The sequence below is a fragment of the Simochromis diagramma genome, unplaced genomic scaffold, assembly GCF_900408965.1.
Source record: "Simochromis diagramma unplaced genomic scaffold, fSimDia1.1 OVJJ01000816.1, whole genome shotgun sequence".
NCBI classification, from domain to species: Eukaryota; Metazoa; Chordata; class Actinopteri; order Cichliformes; family Cichlidae; genus Simochromis; species Simochromis diagramma.
Genome location: NW_024386908.1, coordinates 15,321,906 through 15,337,211, shown reverse-complemented (window position 1 = coordinate 15,337,211; position 15,306 = coordinate 15,321,906). Strand labels below are relative to the sequence as shown.

Sequence of the window (15,306 nt, the reverse complement as noted above, 5' to 3'; positions counted from 1 at the left end):
TAAAAACCATCCAGGCGTATATAAGGTGCATTTTTAAAATAATTTTTCCGATCATTTACTCAGGCAGGATCTTTTTTTTTTTTTTGCACTCCATTAGACTTTGACTTCACCCCAGAAATATATGACAACACAGCTAATACAGGAAGCCACAATCTACATTAAAAAAAAAACTCCACTGAATACTTCCCCCCCCTCTTTTTAGCAAAGGAAATTACACTCAATATAAAATGACTAATTTCTTTTCACTATTCAATTTGGTTTCATTTATATAGCACCAAATTACAACAGCAGTCACTTCAAGGTGCTTTATATTTTTAAAGTTAAAGTTAAACTATTAGACGACCCCTTATGAACAAGCACTTGGCGACAGCAGGAGGTAAAAATTTTCTTTTAACAGGAAAAACATTTCCAGCAGAACCAGGCTCAGGGAGGGACGGGACAATATATATTATATTCAGTGTATGCATGGACAGTTTTCAGGGTGAAAATGTCAGAGGTCACACGAGAGTGGCCAGACTGCTTTGAGTTGACAGAAAGGCTAAAGTACGTAAAACAAAACTCGCTACATCTATGCAGAAGAGCATCTCTGAAAGCACAACCCTGAAGCAGACGGGCTTCAGCAGCAGAAGACCACGCCAGGTGCTATTCCACTACAGGCTACAATTCACACGCTCTCAGAAGATGGGAAACATTGCCTGGTCTAATGATACGCATTAGTTAAGCTACAAACATGTTTGCAGTCTTAAAACTTAAACTTAAAACAATATGGCACATTTGTGCACAAATATTCAAGCATGTTAACCGATACTCTAAATGTGAGACATTAAATTGATGAAGTTTTGCTACTGAAACTCTGCTATATCCCATGATGTTAATGCAGCTGAAGTTTTATGTAACAAAGCAAGATTTTGGTCTTAGATCAAGACCTGCTGTTATTAACAACAGTATATTATATAGACGTTTTGCCTCATAAACATATATTAATGTTACAATATAAAAGCTAAATAAATGAATAAATCACTTGATTCTGATGGTGTCAGGTAGGAACTTTTCTCAGCTTTCACCAGAGCCAATGGTTCACATAAATGAAATCTGGGGCCAAACTGTCCTCTAAGTACTGCTTCCGGATGAAAACTGCACTTTATTTTCCACTTGTTTCTGTGAAACACGCTGAATGAGGCTTGTTCTGAGAGTTAAAGTCGTTTGCTGGGGCTTCACCTTCAACATCAGCCTCGCCTTCTCTTTCAGCTGCTGTTTGCAGCGCTCAGGCTCACAGTGCAGTGGTGCTGGAGGAGGTTGGGGGGTCCCCGGCTGAGAAGAGCGTACTGTCAGGGAATCAGCTGGACAAAAGGTGCAGTGGACTGAGAGATTGAGGGAGGAAGCGAGGCCGGGTGGAGGAGCGGGACAAAGCCGAGGCAGTAAAGCCTCCTGCCTGATAGCCTTATCTGATTCTACTCCAGCGCTTGATGGCTTTTTTTTTTCACCCTGCCTTTAAAGCGCACAGGTTGTGCCTTTGGTGTGAAGCCTAGCAGAAAATGTTAATCAAGAGAGGGACTGTGTGGAGAAAGGCGAGAGAAAGGGGAGAGTCACTCTGTTGAGGCCATAATCTGTAATGAGACCGAGGCGATTCAGTTGCAATTGAGAGAGGAAGAATGGGGCCATGATGATGATGATGAGCAGGGAGGTTCACTCTTTTACTGGCGTTTGTTTTTCTGTTTTGTTTCTTTTCTCTCGTGGAGTCAGTGCTCTTGCACCGGCACAGCCGCGGGTCACAGCTCATTTAATACACACCCTCGGACATTGTTTCCAACGTCTGCAGCTGACAGATGAAAAATACTTCTGACTGCTCCACTGACCGTTATCAGTCTGTGTATGATTTATATTTCCCTCTATGACAAATATTGATGCTGTTTCTAGTAATCACAGCTCTGAATAACGGCTGATGCAACCTTCATTAATTATTCGCTTGTTTCTTGCAGTCTGTAGTAAATACAGAGGTTGTCTTAGTGCTGTGGAAAACAAAGCAGGAAGTGGACAATGCGCGTGCCGCACTCGGCAGTGAAACGTTTCACTCGCACGTGCAACTAGAAGTAGATGGACTGTAATGAAGGAAACAAACATGTTTCCTTCATTACAGTCACCATGACCAAGTCATGCCCAGCAGCATCTGTTTCATGGTGGATTTAAAGCCCTGCCCATTTGCTGCGACCAAGAAAGTGAATCCAGGTGGAGTGAAAGAAGAGTTTACGACATCTTTTTAATCATGTTTGTTATCAAAAGCTTTGAGGTAAGCCAATAAAAGTTAATTATCTGACCTCCTCTTCAAAACGTTAAAACCACCGGAGGTTTGTTTTAAATAGGCACAAAGCACCTGAATCAACAACAACAACAAAAAAATAAATACGTGTTTGTATGCAGATAAACTGCTTCTCTAGTTCCCTTACCTCTTTATATTTGGCAGGTTTCTGATAAATCCTACTGCAGGCTGGCAGCAGCAGGGCCATGAATGTTAACCTCCTAAGACCCAAACTCTTTCATGGCATGTATTTTTAATTTCTTTTTGCTATTTGGGCCAATTGGGACCTGATGAATGTAAAAACAAAGATTGACATGATTTTTTTTTTTTTTAACCTGATCTTTGTTTCTGATAAAAATAAGATCCACACATAAGGACATTCTCTTTAAATTTTGATAGAACAGTGGCAGTATAATGTCCTCTTTAGTGGATATCAGGCCCTTGTAGAGCAGAATTTAGTATTTTGGTCTAGGCAACCCAAAATGTGATGTCCACACATGTGAACGCCAGGTCCTAAGATGTTAAAGATTTTAGTTACCAATTACTCTGCATATTAACACTGTTAATAAACCATTAATAAAGCTACTTTCAGCAGCTCCTATATTCATTTGATTTAGCTGTGTTTTGCCCTTCCTGAGTCTCAATATCTGCTATTAATAACTTCTGCTCTTAAGGGTACCAGTCCTTTATAATTTAACCACCAAAGTATTTTAAATTAACGCTTTGGTGGAATTTGTGCTCGATAATGGGTTTAATTCGTTTTCCCACAAATTCTAAGCTAGTTACCTTTTCCCCTTAGCTTTCACTTGTTGAATAGAAACAGCAAAATGGTCCGGTCTTGTAACTGAACAGCATACTAGAGACACAAATGTAAAATCAGACAAATCTGCAAAACGTTACCACCTGACCCCTGGATTAAAAACATAGTTTTTCTATGGTTATTTGAGTATATTTAATGAAATAAATGAAAGAATGACAAGCCCTCAAAGTGCATGGGGGAGGGTTGAAATATCCCCCCCCCCTCAACTCTGAGCATGTAACAGGATATATCATAGTTTCAGCAGGAAAACTACACTTGGTTAAAGTGTGTGCTGTATTTACAAAAAAAATTCCGGTAAGTTTTAGGGTTAAGCATAAAAATGTGCTTTTCTGGGAGTAAAAGTGAAATATGTGAAAACAGATCATCTCACCCAGTTCTGACTGTTTTGATGCCTTAAGTTTAAAATACAGCCCACATTCAATTTGTGCATACCTACACAAAAACACCTCTGTAAAACAATGTAAGGCTGTGATGTATAACACACGGGCACACAGAGGGGTTCATTGTGTTTGTAACGTGTCCACTTGTTTGTTGCTCTCTTTCCCGCTTAATCCCAGACTTTTGTTTCTGCTCATCATCACACTGTATGCTGTGCCCCATAATTCCTTCAACAAAGGTCACATTCAGCAGCAGAGAGGAGGTGACCTCGTTTTTAACAGCAGGAAGATGTCAGGGTGAAACATGCCCCACATATACGGGACTAAAATATGTGATTAAGAGCGCAGATTTAGAACAAAGTGTGTTCATACAGAAGCAGATAAACATGTTTTGACAGAATAAAATCTATGAGAAATGGGTCCTTAAAAATGAGATGATTCTGTAAAAGTGATGAGACCCTATGTGTTAAGCAGGTGAGAGGAGTTTTGAGCGTGTCATTACACAATAATATTGAATATATAGAATATAGATGAGGTGGCGATGTCAGCCTCCACATGATACACCAGCAGGAGGTGCAGTCTGTACTGAACACATAGAGTCAAATGTATGAGTAAGTTGTGTAACAGCAATAACGTTCCCCCTGTACCTGTACATTTTTCATGAAACCTAGAGTTACAACAGACAACTCATGCATATTTAACTCAGCCTGCAAAGGATTAATATTAAAGAATAAACAGCTAACCTGTTATCTTTGTACTCACAAATTCAATGCATGTCACATTACGCATTAAATTAATTACATTTATTAGTTGATATTAAGTCCACAAAATACAAACTGCAGGTGTAGACACGAGGGAACAGCACAGGAGATCACATCGGGAGTAAAGGGGGAACATCACAGGTACATTTTTGGTGGTTCAGAGTCTTTTTGAGGTGGTTCTGTGTCTCCCTATGTCAGTTCAAAGCCTACATCACATTTAGAAATGGCCTAATAGAATACATTGTTTAAGAGGAACTGTAGCCCACCATTCACTCACAGTCCAGAAAGACTAAATTACAACAAGAAACTAAGTTACAGGCAGGCAATTGTATCACTGGATACATGGAAAACATTTATGGAGCTTAAAAACACCTTCAGAATGCCGACTTGTTTTCTATACTAGCAGGTAAATAAGGAGCTTAGAAAACAGAAAACAAGAAGTGAGGTGGAATTTTGTCATATCAGTGACTGTGGTGAAAGACTACATTATAATCATAACTGTTGCAAACATGGGAAATGCAAGAACTTTAAATGCAACTGGGCTTTTTTAAAGGTCACCAGTGTTCAAAACACAGCACAGTGTAGCAGAATTAGGTACTACCGTGCTAAAACAGGTGACGGTACAGCAGCATTATCCTTAAGCCTCTGTTGTTTCTACATGGACTCATGACTCCACCCCTCACTTTCTCCAAAAAGACTGTGTTTGTGTGTGTGTGTGTGTGTGTGTGTGTTGGGGGGGGGTTTAAAGCTCTGGTAGGAAAACAAACAAAGACGCACGTAGCGGCCACACTCCTGATTCTGGCTGCACGCCATCGGCCTCACCACAAACCACAACTTACGCTTTCCACATGCACACACGCCTACGACCAATCAGCTCCTGCCGCAGATCCTCCTGATATGCTCCCAAGAGTCCAAATCATCTGCTTTGCTGCAATACCTGATCTCCAGAGATAACCTTACAAAGACAAATCATTTGCTATTATTGCCCTGCCGCTCCTTGACATTGTGCCATTAATAAGGCCATTGTCGAGGGCACTCTCTGTTTGGACACCATATAATAGACGCTTTGACAGATTTACTTTGCTCTCTCCCTCTACCCCTTTTTTTTTTCTCTCTTATGAATACAGCGGGCATATTCCACGCTCCTGCTCATCAATAGACAAGCTGTTTGTTTGCCTAGTCATTCTGGACTGATGGTAAATACATAGAGGTATGCCACACCAAAGGCTGAACAAACAGGGCTTACATAAAAGCACTGTACCTGATCGCACACTATGGACATCCCCCTGCAAACACGTAACTATTTCTATGACCTCTTGTTACCTGCTCTTTAAGCAACTGGTCTTTCTTGTTCACTTTCTCTTTAATTCACTGTTTGGAGCCAACAATTAGACATCAACCCACAGGTAGAAAGCAGTAATGTGGGCTGGTGGTGGTGGTGTTACTGGGTGGGGTCAAAGTGAGGCTGGTTTCAAGGCTGGCAGGTGTTCCATATCAACAATGGCATTCATCAGAGACCCACAGGGTCCCTTCCACCACAGCCAGCCGCTGGCTAACAGGCACGCTTTAGCAACACAAAGGAAACCACAACTACTTGACATCCGCTTGGGTTGTCCATTGGAGATAGAGGTGAATGGAGCCCAAAGTGGCTTTTAGAAGTCCAGAAACTCATTAGCACTACAACTTTGTCAGCTAGACTCTTTGACACAGTTCAAATCACAGCTGAAAACCTCAGTTTTCATCTGAATATCAGCTATAACCTTCCTGTCTTGTTGTTTTGTGTTGCAAGGTAATTCTGAGTGTAAATAGTTTTTTATTTTTGAGAAAGTAAATATTTCTCATTAATTTCATTCCATTTCTACATATGTTGTTTTATATTTGTTCATTTGAAACAGTTTTTGGAACTGGAGTTCAAGGCTTTCAGTACCCACGGTGAATTGGAATTGACATGAACCCTGAAGTGGAGGCCTTTAAAAGGTCTCTTAGGGTCCTTATCATTAGTGAGAGGAGAGTTACTGGTCCATCTACGTTCATACAAGCGGTGTTTAATGCCCAAAAGAATGACATCATAAATACAAGCAGTGAAAAGGAGGTTCTTCTCAGTCAGGAGTCCCTCTTTTTGACCCCCTTCCTCACCTCCTCCCTCTCATTCTCAGGTGTGACGTGATGGAGTAAGTAATGGGAAAGGTTATCCTGTTCTTATTTAAGGGAGGTTGGAAACGAAGCCTGTCTCCTAGATCAGACAGCTGCTACATGCTAAGCTTGTATGTTTTGATAGACTTCTGAGTATATATCCTTTGTGTTTCCTGTTCTCATAGTTTTGATTAATTTTTAGTTTTTAACTGGTTTAGGGAGGAAATTTTTTTTGGCTTATTTGCATTACCTCATTTTGTTTCTTTTGCGCCTCTTGTAGCTTAGTTTATGTTTGCTTTCAAGTAAAAATAATATGAATCTGGGGTGTGGCATCCTCTTTCTGCATGCTGTGGTCACAGAGCTTAGATGAGTTTTTCTTTACCTGCTCGTGTCCATAACAATAAGGTCATTTACCCAGGCATGGCATGCCCAAAAAGTACACACAGTACTTTTCAAAAGCAGGAGGTCCTTTCCAAAGCTTTCGGGGAATCAGGAGCCATAATAGCTTATTTCAGGAAAAAAAAAGATTCTCTTTAGTGGAGTCCCAGCATAAAAAAGGGCACATGAAGCATATGAAGCACTATTTAGGTGCCACTTATTCTATAAAGAGGGGGCACAGAAGATTAAAGGTGAAAAAGGTTTTACTTTTTTTTCTGTTGTGTAAGAAACCAACAGCTCATCACATAAAATCTTCTCTTTGTGCCTGTGTACATACTGTCTCTGCTTTGACTCATCTCTGCAGAATGACTCCAGACACGAGGCGCACGGCAGCGATTGCTGACTGATGACAACCTGGAGTGTCACGGGACTGAATGGACAAAAACATTACAGGTGTAGGGGTGGGGGTGGATTTTGGGAATCCTTTGGCAAGGGCTCGGTGCCGAACAAAACAACAACAATTATGTCCTTTTTAGAGACTAATGAGGGGCCACAGTTACAAGAATGAACCAGAGGGAGTTCACAGACATACAGATACAAGCCACACACAAGGACAAACACGAGAAAACAAAAGGACCCTTGGCAGACAAAAATACAAAAATGAGCCAGGAGAGAAAACACAGCAGCCAATCACACAAGCACAGTCACTGAGTGCCTTCATAATTTCAACATATTTCAGTGTTAATTAAATTTTCAATGCTAATAATTTTGTGTTAATTCTAACCAAAACTGTTTTTCTAAACCTGAAAAATAATGAAAGAATCCTTCATATTGCATCAATACAAGGAGTCTATTTTTTATACAGAAGACAAAAGATTTCAAAACTAACTGGATTTATTTGACGTTCATAATATGGAGAGAAAAATCTCAAGGTTTTTTTTTTTTTTCACCCCTTGAGAGTCTTGTTACTTTATTAATGTACGAACATTTTTTTATTAGAATTACTTTTATAATAAAAAAACTGTATTAAAACAACACATTCACAGCCTGGTACAACAACAGGTTTGGTCTCTGTGGACAGGAAGTCCTTTAATTTTAGCATTTTATAATTCTTTATTTATTTAAAAGGGACAGTGAAGCTTAACATAGTCCAAATATAAAATATCAAATGATGTACTGCACATAGGTTTATAGCTATTGCTCACTTCCAGCCATTGCCCCGTGTTGGGCTTACATTCACAATACACAAAGTTACACCATTCACTTTTTTTAATCACCTGTTTGGATGTAATCGAGGTGTTATGTTGGAGTGGGGCTAATTTGATTGACAGGTGTGCATGCGATGCTTTCTAGAGAACTTTTAATGGGATTATCTCACTAGTGTTACAGAATCCAGAGCATTTGTGCTTTCTATTGTTAGCAAATAAGTGTATAAGTGTTGGTATATTTAAATATAGTAAATGTGATAAATCTAGCTTTAAAAACCTGGGCATTCGTCTTGTAATCGGAAGGTTGCCGGTTCGAGCCCCGGCTCCGACAGTCTCGGTCGTTGTGTCCTTGGGCGAGACACTTCACCCGTTGCCTACTGGTGGTGGTCAGAGGGCCCGGTGGCGCCAGTGTCCGGCAGCCTCGCCTCTGTCAGTGCGCCCTAGGGCGGCTGTGGCTACAATGTAGCTTGCCATCACCAGTGTGTGAATGTGTGTGTGAATGGGTGGATGATTGTGTATAGTGTAAAGTGCTTTGGGGTCCTTAGGACCAAGTAAAGCGCTATACAAATACAGACCATTTACCATTCTTTCCTAGTCTAATTGACCACAAGGGCACATTCATAAAGCATCTGATGCTACAGACATTGGTGGATCGACTGAGTGAAATTTGGGGTTTAGTATTTAGTTGAGCAAAGGTATTTTGAATGTTATCATTTGTTTTTGAGATTTATATTTAGCCTTATTAGATTGCAAGAGTGGAATATAGTGAGAGAGTGGAGAGGGTTTGAAATAAATGGTCTGAGGCAGAATCTGAGAAAGCAGTCTGTGGTTAGGGCATAGCAATCAGTCAATAGTCACTCTCTTTTCCCTCCATTTTTGTCTCCACCAAGCCCTGACACCCGTTTATTGTTTGATAATGAGGTAATGAGAAAATTCAGTTCACAGTGTGTTTTAGGAGCATTTTTCTGAAAACAGATGTCATGCTCCAGTCAAAAATAAACAGTGACAGTAGACACACACACACACACACACACACACACACACACACAGTAACCACAGTGCACACTCCTGTAACAGCACAAAGGCTTTCCATTAGTAATAACCTTTCTGCAAAGTAGCGAGGCCAGCTGCTGGGTTCTCCATCCTGCTTGATTACTCTCTGAACAAACCTGTCCAATCAGTCCTATTCATGGGTGCCAACACTCACATGCCAACTCTGACCTGACTGACCTCCGCAGAGGGCCAGCCCCTTCAGACTTGACCTTAGGTGTAGATGCTTATTGTCGGAGCTGCTGTCCCCAGCGCTCTTACAAAGGCTCGGATGCCAGAAATTAGGCACTTGAGGGAAACTCGAGAACTCCTGGCTAAAACTCCTGCTTGCAGAAAAAAGGCAATTGTAAAAATCAAGTGCTGTAATTGAGGGTAAATTTTTGGAGTCGAGAGGAGTGTTGGTAAATGCGTTTGTGTTTTTTATGCATCGTCTATGAAGTGAGGCAAAGAAGAGGGTTGGCAGACAGACAGATTCAGCCTTCAAATATTGCTAATAGCTAACAGTTAAGAATAACACTTAACATTTTCAACCAGGCTGATGTCTGTCTGTGTTTATTTTTCAGTTCAGACTGAAAACGCTTTACAAGGTGTATAGAATTTAAAATGCAAATGGCCGCAACAACAACTTCAACATGTTAACAAACAGTGAAATGACACGATCAGAGGAATGCCAAAATGCTTACCAGACACCAGCTTTATGTGCACCTCCAACTTAACTGTATATAAAAGATGGATGTAACCACTAGGGCATCACCCATTAACCCTTTTGGTCTAATGGGAGGCAGCTAGCAGGTAGCTACAGCTCCCTGCGCCTGCACATCCATCAGTCTAGGTGCCACACTTCATAACTTCAAGGTTTGATGGTATCCAAATGCAGTGGTTGTACACACAGCTGTTAGGCAGCTTTAAGTGGCCACTGAAGAAACAGAAATGAGTTTATGTGTGCTCAATGAGATGTTTGGACAACAATGAACAGCTCATTTCAGGTCAAGTTCAATCTACACAATGGGAAATAGAGCTATTTATGGCTGTTATTTCAAGTGCTGTTTTGTAATTAGCTTCTGCAGTATTGATATAAAATTTTATCACCAGGGGACAGTGAGGAGGTAGTTTTGAATGTTTAACTTCTGATATATATAGATTTATAAATATACAGACAGTGTTGGGAAGGTTACTTTTAAAATATATTCCACTACAGATGACAGAATACATGCCCCAAAATTTATTTTGTAACGTATTCCGTTACGTTACTCAATGACAGTAACGTATTCTCAATACTTTGGATTACCTATTATATTATCATGCTTTTTTACAACTACATGAATGTACTATTACTTTGTGATTTATTACTATTACTGAAGGTTACTCGCCATACCAATACCAACTAGATTTTTAAATCTTAATATAAAATGAGTAACAGTAGGTGGACATTAGGTAAGGCTGCACTTTTTGCAGCGATCTTGTATAGAAAACTGTTTCACGCATATATAAAACAGGTCCACGGCTCCGAACCGTAGTAAAGGGACCTCTGGCTAATACGTCGGGTTCGTGTCGGGCTCGTAGCCGACAACTAGCTTTACTTTGTTGTCTGGGTCAACTTTGCTAGCAAGAGACAGAGAGAGGCGTTGAAAGGCTGCTCCAACGGGACTTATTGTTTCGGAGGAAAACACGAAAAAAGTGTACAGTCGAGTCTTAATAGTTTACTTACAACTGGGCTGGTCAGGCACTCTTTTTGGCTGCAGTGGTTATTATTATGCATTTGCATGCTTCCATCTCCTGCTTCTGCTCGGTGACAGCTCGTACTTTTCCACTCTCCTTTTCTCTCTCCCTCGCTCACAGACACATAACGCTAGGCAGTCCATTCTCCCTGCAGCACGGACTATACTGCCCATGAGGCTACATTCTTTAGGATGATGCCTGTAGCATTCTGCCTATTGCCTTCATATTAAATCATTTTTGTGAATAATTTTTTAAAATATTTCTTCACGTCATTATGCGGGCCACAAGTAGGGGTGACATGGGCCGCGAGATTGAGACCCAGGCATTACTGCCTCTTAATGCGTGTTTTGTTTGGGGCGTGGAAACCAAAAATAGAGAGGGCATAGCGGAACATATGAAACAGGAAAATACTGGCAGTGTACACAAGTTTAACTGGACATGTAATCCCTGAGATATCGCAAGATTAGTCTTTGGAGTCTTTGTCGGGCCAATTTTGGCCCCTGGGCCTTAAGTTTGACACCCCAGTTCTTTCTAGACAATACAGTAGTATAAAATTTCAAAGCTTTAATGACTCGACTGGTTAAATAAGGGTTAAACTAAACACTGCACCATCTTGTGGTATGAACCGGTAATACACAGAAGTACTGCCCAGCAGTTTTTTATGTTGAGCTGATATCTCTTCGATACAACACACAAATGTTTTGGAAACACATCGCATTGATGTATTTAGTTAATTCTGCAAGATTTGAAACTGTTTTGTCATGGTCTGGGTGAGTGGCTGGAAACTTCCACTAGGTTCCTGAACTTCCCTGGTCTCCGCCCATGGGCAGGGCCACCACACCCTCTACCACCTGGAGCTGACTGAGCTAATTAGGCTGGGAGATTTAAGCTCTGTGCTGACATCTCTTCTCCACCAGTTCATCGACTACCCTGCTGCTCCCAGACACTCCACGGCTTTAAACCGCACAGCCTTTTGGACTTTGGATTTTCCTCTCCGTTTCCTGGGATTCACTCCTTGCCTCACCTGCCTGCCCTCCTGCCGTCCCTCGGTCTTGGAACCACAAGGAACTCAGCTCAGCCACATCCACATCATCAAACTCACCCGGACCTACGCCGCCTCTCCTTCAACACATCCATCTCTCACCTGCAAATGCGACTGTTCCTGCTCCAGTTTCCTTCTCGGTCCTGCCCCTTTGTTTTGCCCCAGCCACATTGCCACGCCACCCAAATCCTGTACCGTTTGTCACTACTACATATTATCCTTGTGTTGATCAATAAAACTCTGTTAAAACCTTTTCTCTGCCTCCGCTCTGGGTACTGCGCTTGGGTTCAGTTCCAGTTACCGGTCTCTGGCCTTTTGTGACATGTTTTTACAAACAATACTTTAAGTACTGTTAAGGGAGTAGGTCCCCTCCTCCCTTAAAGTTAAGGGAGGGGACCTAATTTTCCAAACGATTATTTCAAGTGCTTATGGTGAGAAAAACGGTCTTCTTCAAGGTTTTATTTACATTTGATGATATCATAAACACCGCCCCCATTTTGGTCAAAGACAGAGCATGACACCGTAGAGATTGCCGATGTTTTGAAATAATACAGAGGTCGTGGTGGGGGAAGAAGCTGTTCCCTGAGGGTGTTTTTTCATTAAGATGCCATCGCCACAGAGATTTATAAGACTCACATGGAAAAATCTCTGCCAGGACACAACCTAAAGATACTTTAACCATTCTGAGATTTTTTTTATAAACTCACAATCTTCGAAGTTTGAGTGGCCTTTGCTGCTTTTGCTTTGTCGAGGCGTTTCGTCCTGCAGTTTGGAAAGTACGTTCAGCACCTTTGCTTTCCTCTCCTCCATCTTGCTTTCCTTATCCTCGAGACTCCCAGGCCTTCTCCCTCCAGCCGGGGACTGAGCTTGGTCCCTCCATCCTGGATAATTGGATTCCTCCTCATCTGGGCCCCCTTCGCCTGTGTGGGAACCTGGAGTGAAGGCATACAACATGAAATATACATTTAAAAAGAAAGACCTGGCTCTACCATGCTTACTCTCTACATTTTAACCCTTTAAACATCACAGTGCTGCTAAAGAAACACATTTGTATTCATGATTCTCGAGGAAGGAGCCACTTAGAAGAAAGCACTAAAACCCATTTCCAGGCTGTTAATAGCTAACACTAATTCTCATCAAATTGTTCTTTCGAATGCTGCAGTCACATCTCCTTCAGTCCTTTCAGTGCCGCACTAAAGAGCCAGACTTAAACAGCCACCTATTTTGTCACTGACCAGCCAATTACTAGTCCCATTATCTCCAAATACAAAGTCCACAGAATACACTTCTTGGTGTAGAAGCGTAGAGACAAAGAGCGCCATCAATGCAGACTTGAGCTTAAAGGAGCCTCAAATTGTCTTTTGCGACAGTTTCCATTAGAGTTTCAGACTCTTTTCTTCGTGCTACTTTTGCAAACACGAGTGTTTCTTGTGTTAGCACATGAGCGATAATTCAAAATGTGATACATCAGGAGACGGGTCCATTCATTAAGAGGAGAAAGCTCGACCGGTCGAGTAGATGATGGACATTGGATTCAATAAGCCTCACGAACGTGGCGGTGGCGAGCGTTCATTTATCCTGCCGGTGAGCGTGCAGAGGTCAGCAGCTCAGATTGATGGAGCCATGTCTCATTTGACAGGCTGTCTTCCACCACAGTGCACACAATCACACGCCTCCACGTCCTTCTGAAGCCCCAATGTCATCAAAACGGATGAAAGACGGAGAAATGTATTCATCTTCAGAGCAAAAAATTTATCATTCTGTTTCATATGCAACAAAAAACTTCAACAGTGACACGATGACAAAAGAGATGAGAAGCAACACGATTTCAAAAGGAAAAAAAAAGCTTTGGTTAAAATTCATTTTATCAATCATCTTGATTCATTAATTAAGAAATGACAAATTTGACTCAAAACTTTATACAGCCCTCATAAGAACAAAAGAAACATCAAAACAGGCATGATTAACCAGACTCATCTGTTTTCCTCTGCCTAAAATCAATAATTCATTTCTTATTTAGTGTTTATGGTCAACTCCAAACATCTTCCATCGCTCTCCTTTCAAGTCCAGGGCCCATATTCCCAGTTTCCCAGTCTTTCCTGTCTCTGGTCGCCATGCCACTGCAAATCACTTTCAGTGTGGATGGCGCCTTACTTAAGGGAGTCAAAGCATTAAATAAAACTTTATCTTTAATTTTACTAGCCATGAAATGGCTAATTACAAAGAAAATTACATTCCCCTTAGCAAGTAGACTCTGGGCATCAAAACAGCTCAGCTGCATAGGCAGGAAAACTATGTAACATATGCTGCCTGGGAGAAGGCCCAAATCATTCCCAGAGAGACCTCCAGTCTGCATAAACATGGAGTTGCAGCTGTACCGAAACAATATGGCGGCTGCTAAGTGTTTAATTCTGATGACTGTAGAAAAAGTCGCAGACTTCTATTGTTTTAAGTGTGCACAGCAAAGGAGTTAGTGAACAGTAGGTGGTGGACCAAACTACTGTGATGCATATGAACGGGGGTGTCCATTTGTCAAGACTTTAAAACTGATTGTTCTAAAATATAAAGATGACATTAAAATCACCTTCATCTTCATGTATCCCCTTTATACCGTGGTTTATGAGGTGTTTATATATATTTTCTTTTGACTGATTCCAAACCTGCACAATCTTTATATCAGGGTGAAAGGATTCAGTATTCAGTTTAATCATTTTGAAGCCCTCCTATCCTAACCTCCAGTGGCCTAATCCATGAATGCACAGCCGTGATTACTGGTTAGTTCAGGCTGAAAACAACAGCCCATCTAAAACACACAGAGCAGGTTACCATACCAACCGCAGCATCTGAGCACAGCAGATAGCTGGATTTGGCTGCGAGTGGCCAAGTCAAATCCCCTCGCTGATCTCGAAAAAAGGCCACACACCGCCCACAACACACACCGCCTGCCCTTTGCCATGCAGCGCACCAGCCAGAGGCAATAAGGTTGGACTTGTATCTCTTTCTTTGCATGTTTGAGAAAGGGATGAGCATCAACGAGACAATCAACGTGCCGAGGCCATTCACTGACGCCACCCGGAGCCTTCACTCCTCTATGTCTTGAATGAATGGCAGAATAGGAGCAGGGTGGAATAAAAAAGAAAATCCTTCTCAAATTATTATTCATGGGGAGGGGATTTTCCTTTCAGGCCTCCTTTATCGATGCCTTTCCCAACACGTCACCCTCTCTATCTGCCCTGACAAGTGCCAATCAATGGGCTTGAGTCCAGGTTTTTGGGAAACGCCGGAGGATTTCAGAGACAATAGCCAATGAGTCCACAGTGATGGTGGCTCAGAGACAATAGTGACATGGCTACACTGTTAGTGTGTGGTCCACAGGGAGTGAAACGATCCTTGCTTAGTACATGACTAATCTCTGGCTGCATCACCTCTGTCTTTCTGCAGCCTAATCTGTCCCGTAGTTTCCTCAACTTCCCTGAAACAATCCACTGGGGTCAGTTCAGATTAGTGCTCTTTGTGGCCCCG

The 15,306-nt window shown here is 41.6% G+C and overlaps 1 protein-coding gene across 1 annotated transcript in view; it reads right to left on the bottom strand.

The window, feature by feature from the left end:
• The window catches only part of LOC120736004, a 40,760-nt gene that overhangs the window by 11,359 nt on the left and 14,095 nt on the right, over positions 1 to 15,306 (bottom strand). Inside the window, exon 5 of the mRNA XM_040035921.1 lies at positions 12,492 to 12,716. Within this exon, the coding sequence (XP_039891855.1) occupies positions 12,492 to 12,716 (225 nt within the window). The remainder of the gene's footprint in view (positions 1 to 12,491; positions 12,717 to 15,306) is intronic.